Below are 20019 nucleotides of genomic sequence, written 5' to 3'. Positions count from 1 at the left end.
CTTTACGTATGTCCTGATGCATGCCTCTATCCTGCTGTGGCAGAATTCCACGTTGGAAGTGTTACCTTTTGTAGAAAAAGGCAAGAGATATAAGAGCTCTCCAAAATTAGGTACCGATTGAAAGGGTACATACCACAAGCAGTTTCCCATTGAAGGTTGATATCCAGCATGCATACATGGATGCCATGTAATTCAATAGGCTAAAATCAGAAAATAAGCCCAAAGTTGTCCAGTTTTGGAGCCTGGTAAGAGATTCAAGACCTATATCTGAAGTGAGCTGAAGCTGTTGTGGTGTTGAGTAGCTGGATCATGAAAAATGATCAAGTACTTAAAAATAAGTTCTTGAGGCTATAGCATGTAGTCCTGTCACTGCTGGGCCTACTTTAGTTCCTCTTAAATTTTGCTAGGGAAGACAAATGAACATTTATTATATAAAGATAGATATGGGCCAGTTTGATGTTATAGTGCAGTAAATAATCAGTTATTTAAATTCATTCATGAATCATTCAATTATATTTCTTTTTTCTTTTGTAGCAGTTGAAACTCAGAGCACCAGTTCTGAGGAACTTGTTCCAAGCCCTCCTTCACCACTTCCACCCCCTCGAGTTTACAAGCCCTGTTTTGTCTGTCAAGACAAGTCATCCGGATATCATTATGGTGTCAGTGCTTGTGAGGGATGTAAGGTGAGTGCCATCATCTCTCTTTCTTTTTATAGGACCACATTTCATTTTACAGAGGGGCAAAGCAATGAAGTTTGGTGTGACTTGATTGTCTCCAAAGATGCATGTCCCTTTCTTGTGTGAATTAATTCTGATCCATGAGTAAAGCCAAGTAAATGACCATCGTACCTGGAATTACTTCTCATCATAACTTCTGCCAAAGTATGTCTTCCAGGGACTTTCATAAGTATTGACTAATGTGAGAATGTGATCATAGATGCAGAGATAATCAAAGAATAAAGTGAAAATGCTTTGAGACTCTTCACTGTCCATCTGTAGGTCAGGTATACTCTGAGAACTCACATGGTTGTTGGCTGCTCTCAGCGTGGCTTTTTCTGTGTGCTGCTACCTCTGCATATCCAGGGGGTGGAATTTAGGAAAAGGATCTGATCATCTGGAAATTTTTGGCATAGTCTCTAACTATCTAACTAATCTCAAATCAAATTGGGAATTTGAGGATTAGCAGGTTGGTATTCACAAAATTTCATCTGTCAGACTACAGTGCTGGCATGTCTGTGAGCTGCTTTCCAGTGCTGTGATTGTCAGAGCATGAATTGACTATCCATAGGATGTGGTAATATGATATGCCATTCTAAAGTAGAGAATGTCGAAAGACTAGATACACATCAGAGAAGTAATGTCAGCTAAACCATGTGTGTATGGCAACGATTGGAGGTGTACGTACAGTGAATGGTATGTGTACAAGAAAGAAGGTAGTGTGAAAAATGTTAAAGAAAAGATATCATAGGACAGATGGTCTCATAGTTAATTTTATTTGTTATGATACCCTAATGCAATGTTCCTTTTTTTTTTTTTAATGATTAAAGAAAAGACTTACGATTTTACTCCATCAAATTAAAATAGTTGCGTAGCGCTTAGTACAGCACAGATCCTAATGCATGATGAAAATGTGTCAGGCGTTACACATCTGTATAAATAAACTTACTAGAATAAACTAATAAAAGATATTTTGCTAGTTTATGTGTGTGAAACATTAGAATATTTTTCAGATATGTGGTTAGGCATTTTTACTTCATCCTTTGAACCTGCAACTTCTTCCATGCTACTGGCCTGGATGTAAAATGTAAAATGTCATAGTCCTGGGTTTGCGTTGTTAGGCAGGAAACTATTATAGGATGAGAGTCTGCTTTCTCCCCTATAACTGTAGATACTGAAGTATTGAAAGTAACTATTTAAGCTCACCTCAGTTTTAGAATCTCTTTCTGGGATTGAAGTTTTCCTTGGATATCATATCTGTATTTTTTTTTCTTTTAGATGCACAAAACTATTGAAATTTAAGTGTCTGTTAGGAAGAGCTATGGTAAGAATATCCTGTAGCTGATTTCATTAAATAGAAAATCTCATCATACTCAGATGCTAACACACGAATTGTGGTATCATTTGCTCACCCACATGTTCCCTCTAAGCACAGACATAATTGCACGCTGTGGCAGAAGGTCACATGTCTCTAAGGCTTCATTATTTTTGAAAAATATGCAAAAATATACTATAGGGCTTTTATTGGCATACTGCAAAGGATTTTTGGAAATAATTAAAGACAGACCACGCTTGTTGAAATACATGAAGAAATCCATCTTGCAATGTGTTAGCCATTATTCAACAACAACAAAAAAATCATATTCACTTATTTGCTGATTTGCAAGATGGGGTAATTCAGCACTCAGCAATAGCTACTGTTAAAAGGAAGAGAAAAGAAAAAAACCAAAACCATACAAAACCTGTCACTCTCTGAGAAATAACAAGATTCCAAAGCAGTAACTTGGCTGCTTGAGACTGGTAATATTTGGGTTAGTGACACTAGCTCTTCAACAGGTTGGACTAGGATTTTATTAATCTCTTCCACTGATTGATTCAACTTCCTTAGTGAGTGCCAGAAACTGGCAAAGAGCATGATGAGACCACTGAGTCAACCAGTGATCCCTTTGGTGGACAGTCATGAACTACATTTGCTGTTGAAAGTTATCCGAGCTTTCACATCAACAGAAGTGGTGGGCTGGATGACAGCAGTGTGTGACCACAACACTCGAGACAGCCTCAGAAGCCTCTACATTGCCAGTTTCTACTCTTTCTTTGAAGAACATTACCCTTTTCTCTTGAGCCCTTTTGGACTGTTTGGTTTATTTTTCTTTTCCTTCATCTTTGCTGTACACTTGCTTTCTCACACTCGTTTCCTGGTCCTGCACCATAAGAAAGCTGCCATGTTGTACTTCTTATTTCTAACCATCCAGGCTCCTGCCTGTACTCATCTACCTTCACCCTTGGTTCCCACTATCAGTTCTTTATGCTTCTGTCTCCAGACTTCTTACAAAAATTTAGCCTGTTACTTTGCAAGTTTAAATAAGCACTGAGCATTGAGCATTGCCACTGGGGAAGCATTGTCCCCTTGGATTTTTGCCTTTCAGTTGGTTAACCCGGGTTTATTAGACAGCCTATGTTTCACTGAAGGCTTCTGCTCAGTATGGAGCTGGAGTTTCATGCTGATTCTCTGGTGAATCAGGGAACAATAATAAGGAAGAGAATTCATGTTACAGCCTTTCACCTAGTTAGGAAACACAAACTTATTTCTCCTTTACCTGAATACACATCTCTATGCAGTTTCAAAGAACTTAATTTTTGTTGAGATTTGGAGTTTCACTGAAGCTGACCAGTGTGTTCAGAAGCTCTTGAGATGGGGAGAAGCGTCCTCACTTACCGACAGCTGGGTTACACAAAGCTCATTCCATAAGCAACTAGGCTAAAATATCAGCTGAATCAAGTATTAATTCTCTTTTTTCCCTCTTTTCCTCTGACCTTGTTGCCATTTTCTCTTTCCTCACTCCTATTTCCACCGTTTCTTTTTTTACCTGATTTTCAATCTCTGTTCTGTGATGTTAAACCTTAAATGCATTCCTTTTTTCTCCTGAATTGTACCTCCCTTTGCTGAGGTCCTTTTCTCAAGTCTTTTTCTTTTTCCTTTCTGACTCATTTACCTTTCCCTTCAAACTCCTGGCAGTCTTGTTTCTCAAGGGAAATATGAATGGAAAACTCTGCTCACATCATATTTATCTAATTAGGGCCCCATTCCTTTTGTTTTTCTGTGCTCCCTCTCCCTTGGTCTTCTAGTTCTCTCTGTTTCCTTCTCCTTTGCCTTTCTGCTTTGAGCTCCAGTGGAGGTGCTGTCACAGTGATCATTAGCAGTCTCTGTCTAGTGCAAAGGGACAGTTTTCTGTCCTCCAGGTTTTGGGTTGATGACTGCCTTTGATGCGGCAGGCTTTCTTTTTCCTGCCTTTCAGGGCTCTTTAGATTCTCCTCCTACTTTGCTTACTGTTTATTCAATGTCTCCTTAAATGGCTCTTTATCTGCTTCCTGATGCTTTTCCCTGGGGTTCATTTCTTCAGTTTTCTCTCTCAAAAGCATCAGCTACTGTCCTGTTTTATGGTAGACCAGTAGGGAAGGTCATGGCAATATTCTGTTCATAAAGTATGGAATGGACCTTTCCAGCCATGAGCCCTTGGGGACCTGTGGATGGTGATTATGACTATGATGCTTGATTTGGGAACCGCTGCACTGAAAATTTTATCTTCCCTAAACTGTCACCCACCCCTGGATGATTTCCAAAGTTACCCCCATCTCCCCTGCCACCTTTCCCTGGTGTGCCCTCTTGCTCACCTCACTGCTACCTTGGACACAGAATTCACAGACGGAAATTTCCATCCTCTCTCTTTGAGACATCACCAACTGTAATGTCATGGTGTGGAGTTTTTCAGACATCATACTATGGTGACATCATTTCTCATCTGCAGCATTGCATTGTCCTTTTTCCTCCTAAATCTGCCTTCAGCTGCCTTCATCGTTCAAATCCTTGCTGGGGTTTTCTCATGTGGTGGTTATATTTTCATTTGGTCCCTTCTCCTGTCCTTTCTTCCCCTTTTCCCACTCGCTGTCATCCTTGGACCTTATTCTTTTGGGTAGCTGGGAACAACCTCCTGACCTCCTTTGCCAAACAATTTCTCTTTCTTGGTATTCTAAGCAGCCCTTTTTAAAGTGATCCTTCTGTCTTATTCATTACCAGAGTCACCAGTAATGTGCTCCACTGTGGCTTGTTTTGATATATTAGTCTTTAAGCTATATCTTGTTTTCTAATTTTAGTATGTTCATGCTGAAAATTTTATTTATGATTATAGATTTAGAATATATATTTATATATTAGAATATATATTAGAATATATATTTATATATTTAGAATAACTGACTTCCTGCCTTCCAAATTTGAAATTTGGGAGCTTACAGAAGGTTGATATCCTGAGCCTTTTCTCCATTTGGTCAGTTGAGTTCAGCAGTCAGGATTTTTTTTGTGTTTTAAACTGTTTTTTTAAAAAAAAATATCTTGGCTTTGTGTTTATTTCTGGGCATTACACTGCAAAAGGCTTATGTGCATCATAGCCTGTCAAAGGCTTTGTGTACGTATTAGAATCTCAAAACCAAACTGATCTTCACTGTGCACTTTTATTTTGTAAGAAAAATTCCAGAGCCAGTCCATCTTTTTATGTGTAAAATACAATACATTGACAATATTCAGCTTATTTACAACTTTTCCATTTTGTAAACCGTGTGGCATTTCAGAGGCGGGTTTTGGAATCTACTCGTGTGTTTCATGACCTCAGTTAAAGACTTCTGAAGTCTTTTTTTTTTTTCTTTTTTCCCCCCTCCCCTGGTCTCTGGGTGTTGCTAGATCACACGCAAACAAATTCCATACAAAATGAGCAACTTGGATTTATCCAGCTGGTACAAGTGGTTATAGGGCTGGCTGTCACTGAAAGCTCAGCTCTTTGGTCCTGACTTGACTCGTCATTGTAGCCAGGTTTGCAGAAAGGGAGACTGAGTGTAGTGGGCTGGATTCCCCACACAATGCCATCATTGTGTGGGCGAGGAGGAGAAGCTGGTGTTCTGGCAGCTTCAGCTGTGTCTGAAAGCCTTGTCCCTTGTTCTGGGCATTTAAAAGACGGCATTCCTCTGCTGGCAATCCTGCCCGGATTCCTGGCTTGAGTTCGGTGGGCAGCAAAGATGCCTGGAGCAGTTTCAGGAGAGAAGACAGCGCAGCATGTATGAGAGTAGGTTTATGGTCCAGCAGCTTTGCCTGAATGATCAAGGTGCCTGTCTGCCTGTTGTTGATGCTAACGGACAAAAATGTAGATACATCTACTTCAATACCGAGTGATCCCAGGCTGGCTTTTACCGTAAAAGAATAGCTTTCCTTCCATCAGTTTTCATATAAAATCACGTCTAATGTGGCATCGTTAAATTAAAAAGGTAGCCCCATTTAATATATTTTCAAAGGTCTTCAGCTATGAAAATATGTCTATTTGTTTGACACCTTCCTGCCTTGAATTTTTTATTATTATTATTACAAAGACTTTAAGCAATATGGAAAATAGACATTGATATAAACCTTGAAATTTAGGTTGATAATTCTGTAGGACTGACTCCCACAAAAAAGATAAGTTGCACATAGGAGAAGAGAAGAGAAAAAAGAGAGAAAATTAAACAGGTTTTGCTTTGTCCAGATTTGCTGATCCACGTGGATGTTCAGCTTGGGAGAAAAGCTGTCATTTCGTTACAGCTTTATCTTACTTGCTTACAGTGGGAGGCAGTCCTATTACTCAGCCTGAGGCCCAGAATTAGTTGCCTAACTTTGAAGACTGGGCTCTCTCTGCATTCGGTGAGGAGAGAGGAGCTCCTCTGATGGCTGATTCAGAGCATCTAAACTAGATCCACGCTGGGTCACCCTCCAGAGCAGCCTGTCCCCACGAGCCCTCAGGTTGGGTCCCCAAAGCACAGCTGTGTTATTTTTCTCCATGATGTCCCTACGGTTATGTCCCTCTGGACACTGAGAGGGTTGTGGGACGTGAATCTGTGATGAGCATCGGTCAACAATGGATTTACAAAATGCTGCTGACAGAGAGTGGAACTGGTTTTGATTTTATTTATTTGAAGTTTGATGGCAAGGATATTAAGCTTTGGTCTGCAAGAAATGTTGATGAGTGGCCTAAAATATTTTAGGGATTGTCATAGCAGAGTTCCCTTTATGGAACAGTGTCCTTCAGGACAGATGCCTTTTTCTTTTAGTAAGACCTCTTCCATCATGTGAGGACAGATTTGCATTTTCTTAGGCAGTTCTGGGATTGTAGAGGGATCTTTAGCAGCAGTTCTTTTTGATAACACCACTATTGCACATTTAGCTTCTAGCTATAATGTAATTATATTTAAGCCTATATTTATATAGGAAATTAAGGATCCAGACATAGAATTTTCTCAGTTACCTAGCACTAAAAAATAAAAACAAACTTCATAAAACCAGCTAACTAGTACTCCATATATTTATTTGGCTTTGTTTTCCTGGCATGTTTTAATCACCTACAACTGAAAGAAAAGTAAGAAATGCAAAGTTGAAAATATGTGCACAGTATGATTTGTATCAGGGAAAGAAGTAATATTGTTTGCAGCAATGCAATTTTAAAAGCTTCTATTGGTTCAAAGAAAAACATAGCTCAGCTTGAATGATCAAGCTGTATTCGTCTCCATTTAAGCTGTATTAGTAAGTGACAGTGCCAGCAGTAGAGATGCATGCTGCCGTTCATGCACAGCTATGAAAAATTCCTCAAATCATGGAAAATTGCTCCTAGGTTCAGCTAAATCAACAATCATTTTTCATAAGGTGAAAAATGTATTTTGAGATACATTTCTGCATACTATTAATACCATCTGATCTTAAACTGTAAGCAGTTTTTCGTTTGCAGAAAGCAGTGTCATATGCAGAAAGACACTAAACGAGTTGCAACTGATTTAAATGTGGTAATGAAAACCTGGAGTTTTTATATATTTCATACTATCAGCGGAGGACCTGGTTGTTTTAATGCTGTTTTTGAGATTTTAGGTTTTAAATGGCCAAAAAAAAGGAAAGCAAGGTGTACTTTGAAAAGCTGGTATCTGTGTTTGAGTAAGCTGTTAACTAATTTTTCTCTGTGTTTGGAAGATAAAACTTTTGCCAAATACTGAATTTATTTCAATTTTTTTAAGGATGGGGAAGCATATATTTAGTGGAAGTCCACTGAGACCAAGTAAAAATGATGAAATAGATGGGATCAGGAACAAAAATTTTGTATTACCATATATTTTAAAGTGTCTTTTCTGTGTTGTGTGAATGACATGAAATGAAGAAAAAAAATTGCCAACCATGATAGATAATAAAAATTAAAATCATGTTGTGCGTTTGAATGCCATATTTGATTTCCAGTGCTTTGGGCCCATGTTGTGGATTACACCTTTGCTGCTCCCCTGCACTGGGCTTCTGGAACCAAGATGGACAAAGAGCAGCAGTGTCTGTAGTGGGGTATGTCACATACATCCACAGCTAATCTTCCTCTTATCCTGCCTGTTGCCCTCAGACATAGAACAGAAGTTCATCTTAAGCTGCAAGAATTGTCATTTTTACTAATTATTTTAATTTATTTCTGGCAGTGATGTCAGTGCTATGAAAGTGCAAAGATTATCCCAAATTGCTTTCTAACTGTGCTAGCCACGCTGCTCCAGTTACTTGTGAGCACAAGGGCTTAATGTCGTGTGGAAACAGGAGCTGGACACTACTCTCTTATTTAGCATAAGCTGTCAAATAGTGACATATAATTGTCTGGAATAAATCTTGCACTCCCTTTTCCTGCAAAATTCCCAACACCACCAGTGAAATCTTTCTCAAAAAAGAACAGCAGCATCAGACTCTTAAACTATGGTGCATTGGTGACCAGCCCCGTTTTGGGGTACTGCTTTGCCGTGCTGTGTATCTGGAAGGTTTCTGGTTGTACCAACTAGCGCTTCTTCTGCATGCGCCCGTCTCCCGTAGCCAGTTTGGAGGCAGCCGTCCCGGTTTGGAGGCCGAAGGAGTTAACTCATGTAGTTGTGGACTTTTCCCATCGTACATCAGCCAGCCATAGTGCCCATGACTATCCCCAAGAGCATTTCCTAATATAGATGTAGCCTTCATGCCTGCTGACCTTGCATATCTTTTCAGGGTCTTTGCCCAGTAACCAGTCCATAATAGCTACAGTGTTTTCATTATTATTATTATTAGACTAAAATTGTTGAGTCTTACTCTTCTGGCAGTGTCTATTCCTTTCTATACCTGTGAATACACACCATAAAAAGAAGAAACTTCAAATTTATATATGTATGTCCTTGTTGTTATTGGAGTTGAATCATGGTTTCTTGCACCAAGGTAGGTACTGAAGAGTCCTTGTAGATGTTTGTCACATTTCTATCCAACTTTCACCGGCCCATTGCTGTTGTGGCTTATTAGGAGATGGCTAAGAGACCTGAGGTTCGCACCTGATCGGCAACGTGCACGTGGTTTGCAACAGCTTCAACAGAATTAAGTAAATTATATGTACGTGTAAAAGTGCTGTCTATGCAAACCACGTCATGATGTACTGACCAGAGATGTCAGAAGCAGGTCGGCTGCGATTCCAGCTGGTACGCTTGCCTGCTGAGAACCCTGGTTTGCATGCAATGGATGTGGAGTGTGTTTTTATTTTTCTGTAACTAGGTTCTAATGGATTTTACTTTTTCAATTTTCTTCACTAGAGAGGGAGGAAAGCCTTTTATTTTGTTCTCATCTTATCAATCTATTTCATATCTCTCCATTACTTTGGACCACATGTGGCCTTTAATTATACATGTGGAGTACAGGCTGTCCCTGTGTGCACCCAGACGGTTGTTACAGTGTAGGAAAAAATGCAGCTTTCCACCATGTTTGATACACCATTTTATAAGAAGATCTTTAAAAGTACTGCTTGCAGATATAATTCAGCAGATAAGGAAATATAGATATCTGAGCAAACATCTCAAAAGTTAAATACTCTGAGATTTTATATTATTAATAATAGGCTACCTTTTCTTTTATACTATGCCATGTTTATTTATGCTTACTGAACAGCAATTAGTGATGTGTAAAATTACAATGGACTAACTTTCATTTTCTAACTCGAACTTTTTAAAAAGAAACTGGTTAATGAGACATTGATAGAGAAGGATATACATGCAATTGATCCGTTGAATTTAGATTGCTGGACCCCACAAGAAAGTGCACTGTTTTCCGTGGAAGAAAGAGGGAGTAGAATAGTTTGCTGAGTGTGGTTCTGGCTGAGTGGTAGCTTCCGTGCTGGTGAGATGGTTGGGGTCACTGTTTGCTTTAGGCATCTTTTTCAATCGTAGTTTGCATTTTTCTTAACAAGTGCTTAAAGATTTTGTGATTGGGATGTCTTAGAGAAGTAAATCCAAAATTAAGAGTTTTCGTAAGTGTACAAAATGGAATTATCCACTGCCTAGTTCTGTTCACTTACATGTTAAGTAGATGTTCAGATGTTCTTTGTTTGATACTTATTTTGAATTTATTTTGAAAGATACACCTATCTATATTTTCTGGTTGTTGTAAACCATCACCCAGTTCATAAGTGGTCAGCTTCCCATTTTGCAGAAATACTTTTCATTGGCCTTGGAAAGTGACCTTCCATTGCTCTCTGCGCTTACTGGCTGACCTGCTAATGGAAACAGAGGTCCTTTCTAATCCCAAATGAAGTGTTCCTTTGAGGAAATTTCCTAACAGGGTATTTTCTTTAACTTTTTCTGGAAATGGAGTGCAATTGAATTTGCAGCATGGATCCCAGAGCTGTTCGGCTTTGCAGAGCTGCCCTTTTTGAAATTTCAGTCTTGTGCTATGGCAGGAAAGACAATTGGATGTAATTTTCCAAGATTTGTTATTTCCAAGACAGCTTTATTTACAGATTCTTTCTTCAGTTTGTTTATTGTATACATTCTTCTTTTTCTCCCCCATAAAACAAATCCAAATGCCTTACTAAAAAAACTTTTCAATTTTTGAGTAGCCATTCTAAAAATCAGAAACTGCCAAAGTTAAGATTATACCCATATGCCTGTCTTTCCTGCTTTGTATCTGGATTTTACTGTAGGCTTTAAGTACGGATACATTGTGTCTTGAGTTCCATGTAAAGGACATACATGTTGTGTTCTTCTTCCTATTTTATATTATTCTGACCCACCACACAGAGGAACTTCCCCTGGTATACAAGCAGACACCTCTAGGGGTGACATCTGTGCAGCTCAGTACTCCAGTTATAAAAACTTCCTGTAGTGTTAAAAGAAGCCATGCATCCAATTCTGTAATTGGCATTTTTGGTGCATTGGTATAGTAACTGTTTAATTGGTATACTACTGCAGCTGATCTGCCAAATATTCAGGGTCCCTACTTAGAAATTGTTCTTCCCTTTGATAATATGCAGGAGTCCCCACAATTTCCACAGCTCAATTCAGGAGACAGCTGAGAAGTAGAAAGACATTTTTGTGTATAAAGTCCCTTATGATTTCACTTGGCCACGCTTAAAATTTCTCATGTAATATATTATAGTGGGAAAAGTTACTATGCAATAAAAACTGTGTCATAATACCTATGTTTAAAGGCGAAAAGGTATATTGTTTCTGGATCCTCTGTCTAGAATAACGGATACAGAAATTACAAGGTGAAATGGCAGTTGCAAGTAGTGCCAAAAAATGTGGATTTGGTTGGTTCTAAATGCAGTCGGCGAATTGACTCCAGCTATAGCAAACCTCAGTGACTGCTGGGGACCCTTCCAGCGCTGGAGGGGAGAGCCAGCAGCCCGCAGCCATGGCACGTGAGCAGGGTCTGCTGTCACCTGGCTGCAGGGAGACTGATCAAATGCTTACAAAGCAAGTTTGTTCCCATTTCAGAATCTCTTTAAAAGTGACAATTTAATGGGACCCATTACTGTCAGCTGTGGCTGGTTCCCTCTCCCTCCTCCCAGGCACTTACCGGGGAAAGCAGAGATTTATAGCCATGGAGTAGCCACTCCGATGGGCTACTGTTCACTCCTCCCACGAGTGTCCCGGCTGGCTGCTCTCCAGATGAATCTTCCCAACAGGGAAGAGGTCTTCCCTGTCTCTGGGGTGCTTGGCTTGATTTGGAGCCCTGTGCACCTATGATAAATACGTGGAAATCATTAGGTCTTTGCTTCAAGAGCATGCTGTGATCCTCATGTGCTTTCTGCCGGTCCAAAAGAGTGGCAGTGCTCCACATTTAGGGAAGTTTAAGCACAGCATTTCAGAGAAAGCTCTGCTGCCCGTCATTTTTTTAAATGAATGAGCGCTACCAATTTTTTTTTTTTTTTTATATTGGGGGATCAAGGCATTGTTCAGATGCTGCTGTAGATGGTCTTAACCAGTCCACAGGTATCCATAGTGATGCACAGCAACTGCTACATGCACAGAAACAAAAGTGAAAACTATATATTTTTTTTAAAAGTAAAGAAAAAGAGAGTGTTAGGTGAACAAGAGGCATGCGAGCACAGCACCCAGGAGCTGTGATGAGCCAAGTAAAAAGATCTTCTATTTTACCCCAAGTCCATGTGATTTTCGTAAACTGAAAGAATGATCGTCTTGTGATTATATGAGCTCTGTGCTTGAATCTGGCCATTGATTAAAGTCTGGCAGGGGAGGGAAAAAACAGGAAAACATCTCGCTAAGATTTTCCTGTGGTAGATTAATCAGCCCCGGTTCATTCACTCATCTCTGAAAGGTCATGTTTTCTTGTCGTCAAAGTTGCCCGGTCCCAGACTCTCCCTTGCCTCCCTACAGCTTGGCTGAAGGAACAGTGGTGCCCAACACCGGGCGAGCTGGAGGCAGCGCTACATTTGTCCTGTAAGTTGTGACACTTTTTCAGCGTCAGTGTTTGCAACAAGATACGTATCTCCGATCAGTGTTACCTTAAGAGTCCTTATTGCTTGGAGGAACTAGTCAGTTGATTCCTCTGGCTCTTCATGCAGTTGCTAATCCCTTGCACTGGCACACACTACCTTTCATCCACCTTTTTCAGCCTGCTTTTCCATGTTGCTGAGACCGTTTTGACCATGTGTACTTTGTGTATGGGAACCGGGCAGAGTGGTATGGCCACCATCTCACTCTTAAAAATGGTGAGTTTGCCAAGCTGGTCCAGCTCCAACTCATCCTTCTGCTGTCGCCTTCGGTAATGAGTTTCAGCTGCAGTATGGAAAGGTAATTTTCCTTGACTATTGCCAGTACTAGAGAGCCAGACTTGCATATTTCTGGGTGTTTACTTGAACTCTGTTTTCTAGTTTCCAGGCATCCGAGTTTCACTAAACTCTACATTTTACAAGGTTTTAGTGGGTAGTTCTGTGTTAGCAGAGTTTCTTTGTCACTGAATGTGGGGGAATGAGCGTGTAGCATAAAGTAGTAAGTACAAGGTATTACTTGCCAGATTTCAAGAGATTTGATACAACATATTTGTTTAGAGATCAATTGTCAAAACTAAGAGCAAAAAAAATTGTGGGGAGATAATGAGCATGTGTTGATGAGCCATTCAGATGGATGCCTGCAAAACATACCAGGAAGCATAATGCTCAAGACATCTGGTTTATTTTGGCATGTTTATGTCAGGTTATTTCTTCTGAATATTTTTGGGTTGCTTTCTGCATTGTTTTCATACGTCACTTCATCCCTCCTCAGAAACAACTTCTCAGCTGCGGATCGGGCAGATTTTAAAACTCCTCCCAGGTCAGACAAAGAGGATACAAACATGATGGGTCTTGAAGACAAGCAGGAACTGTGCTGCGGCATGGCCGGAGCCAGCTGTCCTGGCAGTGGGTGCTGGGCCAGCACCCACAGGCACCCACTCGGCCAGCTGGGCTCAGGCTGGGGTGCTGTGTCGGATCTGAGTGGGTTGGGGAGGGAGCAGGGAACAGCTGGCTGTGCATGCAAACTGTGCAAATCTCTCTGCTAGAGCAAGGGGAATTGCGCTTCAGCCAGCTTGCAGGCATATATAAATATTTGTGGCATAGTTTGCATTATTATTTCAGCTGAGCTGTAAACATTTGGTCCTGATGGTGGGTTAGAAACTAGCGCCTCTATAAATTTCAGATGGTGCAGAAATGCAGGGATTTTTATATTGGCTGACAATTAATGAAAGTCCCTGTACCTCTTCTGATAAATAACTGTGGTGCCAAATATGTGCGGGAACTCTGCAAGCCTTTGTGGTGAAGGCTTGGAGGGGAGGAGGAGGATGCAAAGCCTGCCTGTACGGAGAATTTCCTTGGAGCGTGCACATAACTTCTTTCTCCCATGTAGGTTTCTGTTTGAGCTTGCCCTTTCCTCTTCACATGTTTCCATCTCTGCCAGCAGCTAAATGGAGAGGCTAATTTGAGAGACTGCTACAAGTAATTGCAGCATAGTAATTGCATAGCTAACATGAATCTTTTCCTTGTCCTGCCTGCTGCAGGAGTCTGCGTGTCACTGCATGGGTATAACTTGGCAGGGATTTTTTGTTTGTTTTTACTAGGAGGTCTACTACTTTGTTAGAGTGGCTGTTGCTTAGTGTCTTTCCTTTCTAGCTCTGTGCAAAAAAATCCTATGTATGTACAACTACCTGACAGGAGGTTGTAGCCGGGTGGGTGTTGGTCTGTTCTCCCAAGGAAAAAGCAGTAGGATGAGAGGAAATGGCCTCAAGTTGTGCCAGCGGTGGTTTAGATTGGATGTTAGGAAAAAATTCTTCACTGAAAGGGTTATCAATCATTGGAACAGGCTGCCCAGGGAAGTGGTTGAGTCACCATCCCTGGAGGTATTTAAAAGACGTTTAGATGTGGCACTTAAGGACATGGTTTAGTGGTGGACTTGGCAGTGCTAGGTTAACAGTTGGACTCCATGATCTTAAGGTTCTTTTCCAACCAAAACGATTCTATGATTGTATGTCTAGTAAAATTATGACATTGTCCTTGGGAGATGGTCCCCCTGCTCCAACCACCCAAAAACCCAATCGATAAAAGCAGAGACCCAAATTAAGAGCATAACTGAAATCAGTCATGCATTTGGGGGATAACAATTTGGAAAGTCTTTCCTGATACCGTGTGTCCATGCAAGAGAGCAGCTACATAAATGGTTTGGAAAAGTGTCATTCTTTACGAAGAAATACTGCGCATAATTAATTCTTGCTCCTGGGAGGTCAACCTGGGGCACTCATTATTGTCTTAATTGGTGGTATAAATCCTGAGGCACTGGAGGGGAAGAGAGGAAAAAAACGATGAGCAGTTAACAACATATAGCCTTTTGGATAAGTGCTAGCCAGTTGTATGACCATCCTAGTGACATTTTATGGTTTTATTGGGTTATAGGTCTGGTCCTCCACAAATTAGGTTAAAGGGAATTGATTTGCATAAACAAAAATATAAAAAAATTGCAAAATGCAATAATTCATTCCTGAGTTCTCCATTGAACTGTGTGAAATAACTCAGTATGCTGCAACTCAGAAAAGCGTTTCTTTGATCTCCTGTTATTTGTATTAAATTATATTCATTACTCTTCCCATCTGGAGTTTCCTAGCAGGCCAAAAATCATCCTACAGACATTACTGAAAGGAAGTTAACTGTAACTTTTTAATTGTATACATTTAATCTCCTTTTTTTTTTTTTTTTTTTTTTAATTTGAGGAAAGCAGATGGAAGTGCATACCAGTGCCTTCCTCTCTGTTTAAATTACTGAAGCGGAGAAGAAGAAAATCTCAGCCGTTCTTTTCCCTCGCATATTGTTTCAAGGTGATGACTGTTCTGTCTGGAGACTTTGACATGTTTGCTAAAAAGGTCAGGAGTTCAGTGAAAATCAAAATTGTGGAGAAATCCATGCGTAGTCTTAGGGATGCTATGGTACTCTTCGCTGGAGAAATCCAGTTGCAGATTTGCAGCCGGCTGAACGCACTTCCTCCATTGTGTTGGTAGCTGCCTCTCTGCCAGCTGACCGGTGGAAGTGTTTCATACTCCCTAGAAAAAAAATAATCAACATTTTGATGGTTTAGGGCATGTTTTTAACATTAGGCCAAGGTTTGTGGAATCAGAAGATATGTTGGCATGGGGCGCCGTGAAAAATACGGTTTGTTTCCAGCCTCACCAGTGGCTAATTGGCATTAGTAGCTCCATGAATAACTTCCTTCAAGCTCTGTCGTCAAAATTTTCTTGCCCTCTGAGGGCCATAAGAGTTTTTCACCTTAGAAACTATTAGGATTTATCAAGTATGGCCTGCTTTGTCTTTGCTGGAGAATTTTTTGGGGTTGCGGGTGAGCATCCCCATTTTGGTAGCTTAAGGAAGGGTGACACCTTCCTCATCTGCCTGTCCTTGTCCTCTGGGCCTTTTTTTCTTTTTAAGAAATGAGAGAGCCTGCTTATTTTTATGAAGTGTTTTGAGTTCTGTTGCTTTTAAAAAACCAACCAAACAAACAACAAAACACCCTGGTTTCGGTAACAAATTTGGGTTTCTTCAGCCATGGAAGGTTACGGTTGCTCTTCATCTGTGGGATAAATGACTAGATGAGATGAAATGTGGATGGCGAGCAGAGAGTTTCTGCTGGAAATAACAGCAACGACAGACAAACCCAGAGCATTTCCCAGGGCGGGCTGGTCCCCAGCCTCTCTGCTGCCGGGCAGCTGGCATCTCTAGGTGCTCTCTACAAGCTCTTGATGTTAAACAGCATTTATTCGTTTGTTTTTGCAAAGATCTGCCTGTCCTGCCCTGACATACATCATCAGCACAATTTCCCTGCTTCCTGGCAGCGAGCCTTCCTCTACTTATTGTTGTAGCTGCTTCCATTTTGTGCCGGCGGTGGTTTCCAGCCACAATGTCAGACAATTAATTTGTTTATTCTGCAAGCCGTGACTTCCAAAGCGTGATAGACAGTGCAGACATCCCGGAAAAGTGCTGTGCAACTGGGAATATGCTCATTTTAGCTTCCTTTCAGATAGCTGCTTTGGCAGCTTTCATTACTTGTTGGGTCTCATGTTCTGGCTGCAGCCATTTTACAGTGTCTTTTCTACTGTATGGACTCACTTAACAGCATATGCTGGGACTTTTAGGTCTTTCCTAAGCCTTTTAACGCAACTCCAGTTGCAAGATTGCGTTTTATCAAGGCCTTTCAGAGCAAATATTCATGGTTAACAACTAAAAATTGTGTCTCTGCCCTAACCTGACTGCTGATCCTACCAGGACTTTGTGAGGAAGGGGTTTTTTGTTCCTTGACTTGCTGCCACCTGTAATAAAAATACTGCAAACCACATTCAGTTCATGAACATACCTGGGCAATTCCCTGGACACAGAGCAAAGTAGTTTTGTGCAGATCTCATCACTGAGAAAGACCTTAAAGGTCTCTTGATGCTCCAGAGAGAGCAGGAACAGGGTCTTTACCTTCCCTAAGTGTGTTTTACAGGATTATTTAGGATAGAGGGTAACTTGAATGATTAAAATAAATAGATTGAAAAGAGGCTATGCATCACGAACAGATTTGTTTTGTAAAAAAGGTATGTATTTGTACAGCCCCTATTTCAGAGTAAAGCTAATGGCAGAGGTTTTGGGTATGTTCTGGGCTGGATTTTCTTTTTGGCTGTTGCTGGGTTTTATCTTTCCCTTCAAAGCTCAGTCAGGGTTTATAAATGACTGATAAACTGTACCACAGAAAAGTCTTTCCTACTCTTTTGTTTCTTTTACGATAAAGTAACAATGCACTTCACTCAGAAGCTTATTTTGCAAATTTACCAAAGAATGGCCTCTCAATCTGCAGGAGTCATAGCTGGCTGCCCGTATTTGGGGGTAATCAAAGCTGAACCAGATGAACCCAGCAGGCTGTTCAAACAGATTGAGCTCGCAATAGCCCTTCTCTGCTGATTACCCTGTCCCTGGCTTGCAGTGCAAGTTTTCAACTTGTAAGCCCACTACATCTGCAAATAAGATTTGGCATGACCTATGCTGGCAAAATATTTTTAAGATGTTGTTGAGATCAAATGATCCATCTCTTCATGGGATGTGCATAACTTGAGCTCTAAATCATCTAACTTGCCAAAATCAACTGGACAGTGAAGGAGAGGGAGTTGTGTAGATTTCCTATCAGATATATAAGGATGGCAGTTCGTGCTAACAATTCTGTAAGACTTCATAGGCTTAAACACTTAACATTATTTTGAGGGCTCATCCTTAGTGAGCTCCTTTCTATTCAGATAACCAGCGGCATAACAGCATTCAAAACATTACTGAAATAGTTAATATTCTCTGAGATGAGGTGGGTTTTTTTGGCATCGTGTTGAAGTTAGATTGACTAAATAGCTTACTTAGTTCTAAGCAATAGACCTAGTAAACTGGGTTTATTTGCTGCTTGATACGTATGGTTTCACGTATCACACTCTGCTTTCAGTGCAGCAGATAAGATATCAACACAATTAAAAGTGAAAAATAATCTGTCTGCTCTGCCAGTGGTGGATACTCAGAGAACACACGCTGATACAATAGTTTCTGAATAATTTATACTCAGCATTTTTTCCTTGCACTCGGTAAATGAGGACGCCTAATGTGGCATGGTCAGAGTGATACTCTATCTGTCATCCATTAAGATAACAAGATTGGTGGGCCTGGGAGGAGCCTGGCATGATGCTCAGAAAAGATGAGATTAAAAATTGAAACGTTTGTCCGAAATGCTTTGTGTAAAGGGTGCTGATAAAAGCAGCTCAGAAGGATGGAATTAATTCATAAGTGTGATTTCTGCAAAGCTTTGTTTGTCTTCGCTAAAATAAAAACACAAGATCCATGTTCCTTTCAAAAGTCGTGGATAAAAGGAATATCAGAGCAAATCACTGTTCCTGATAGGTCTTCAGTAGCTTACTCTAAGTTCAAGTACTTTGTAGGTGCTATTGAAAACAAGTATGTGTGACAGTAATGCTTTATGTCTCACAGAATGTTTTTTTTTAATATTCATAAGGCATTTTAAATTACAAAGAATCATTTATGCTTGGTTTTGGCACAGGAGTGTCTCATCTCCTGTCACAAGGTGTTAATTTGGAGAGGACGCTAAAATATTTGTATCAAAAATTGCTCATGTAAATATTCAGCCAAACAGACTCCTTTTGAGGTGAATGTATTACAATAAATAGTAACTTTGTCTTCCAAGAGCCAGTAGGGGCTAGAAGTTGATTAATTTATAAGCAGTGGTGGTTTGCTGTCTCTGAAGTTTCTGACAGCTTCTTAAGGTTAGGTCACATTCGGATTTTCTTGGTTTTTGAAGAAACTGCTGGAGTTGTGAGATCAGATGGAAATCATTTGATGAAAAGCACTTGGAAGAAAACTTAGGCTTGCTTCTCACTTTGCTATTTTTAGTGAACAGGCCAGTGTATTATACTCTTGCTATCTGGAACCCAGCCTTGAAATGTTTCAGATGTGCTTTTCAGTTTAATTGGGCAGCAAGCGCCTGCTTTGCCCATCCCTGCGTCCTGCAGGGTTTTCTCTCGCTGCAGAGCTGCAGGTAACCAAAGCAGGTGAGGTCCAAACCCCCTGCAGAGGGATAGACAAGATGCTGTGGGGTTTTTTAGCCCAGTGTCAGATTTAGGAAATGTTTCTGAGCGTGATCCTGCTTGCAGTGCCACCCAAAACGCCAGGCTTATGGAGGCGGCTGGAGAAATACAGCCCCAGCGCCCAGCAAATGCTCCTCACCCATCGGTGCTTGGACTCCTGTCACTCCCTGTGATGACTTTGGTTTGGGGTTTGTATGCAAAGAAACAAAACGGTATTCATAATCTGGTCATTTTTCTTACTACCTGTCTGGAGGAAAATTTAAAGATGAAATCTTTTCGGTGACATATTGCTGAGGTTTTAAAATGAGCTTGCCACAAACCGTGGTAGAAATAGTATCCCAGTGTTGTCTTAGGGAAGAATAGTGGGGACTGGGCACTAACATGCTGTTGAGAAAGAGGTCCTTAGTTTTGAGCAGGACCACATTATACCTTTTTTCACTTGCATATTTCATGTAAACAAGGTCATTTTTATTTCAGTTTCATAAGTAACTCCAGGAAGAAAATCAAATACAGATGTTAGGCTGTTGTTTTACAAATCACTTTTTAAGCTTCCACAATTAATATCCTCCTCTAGAGCTTTCACTCTGTGTAGGACATTGCTTGGGGAGGCTACACTGTTGAAGAAACGGTCTGCACTTTGACCTGGAGATTTGCTTTTTCTGAGTTTGTTCTTCTTAAGCCTTTTATATTAGTAATGAGTTCATGAATGCCTTGTACTTGCTGTCTGCAGAAGTTGGATCACCTTTTCCTGTTGGGCTGTGTGGTCAGCTAAGGACTGAGCCTCCTCTGCTTTCCTTCCTGATGGGCTGTAATTAAACCCTAGGTTAAAAGGAT

General features: G+C 40.5%; 1 protein-coding gene across 7 annotated transcripts in view; it reads left to right on the top strand.

The window, feature by feature from the left end:
• Nucleotides 1-20019, top strand: part of RARB (retinoic acid receptor beta) — a 335268-nt gene that overhangs the window by 266944 nt on the left and 48305 nt on the right. For all 7 annotated transcript variants that reach the window (XM_054815866.1, XM_054815865.1, XM_054815867.1 and 4 more), the window contains one exon: nt 535-683. In XM_054815866.1, coding sequence (XP_054671841.1) covers nt 535-683 — 149 coding nt within the window. The remainder of the gene's footprint in view (nt 1-534; nt 684-20019) is intronic.

This window comes from Grus americana, chromosome 2, assembly GCF_028858705.1.
Source record: "Grus americana isolate bGruAme1 chromosome 2, bGruAme1.mat, whole genome shotgun sequence".
In the NCBI taxonomy this organism is placed as follows: Eukaryota; Metazoa; Chordata; class Aves; order Gruiformes; family Gruidae; genus Grus; species Grus americana.
This window is presented reverse-complemented; position numbering and strand designations above follow the sequence as displayed.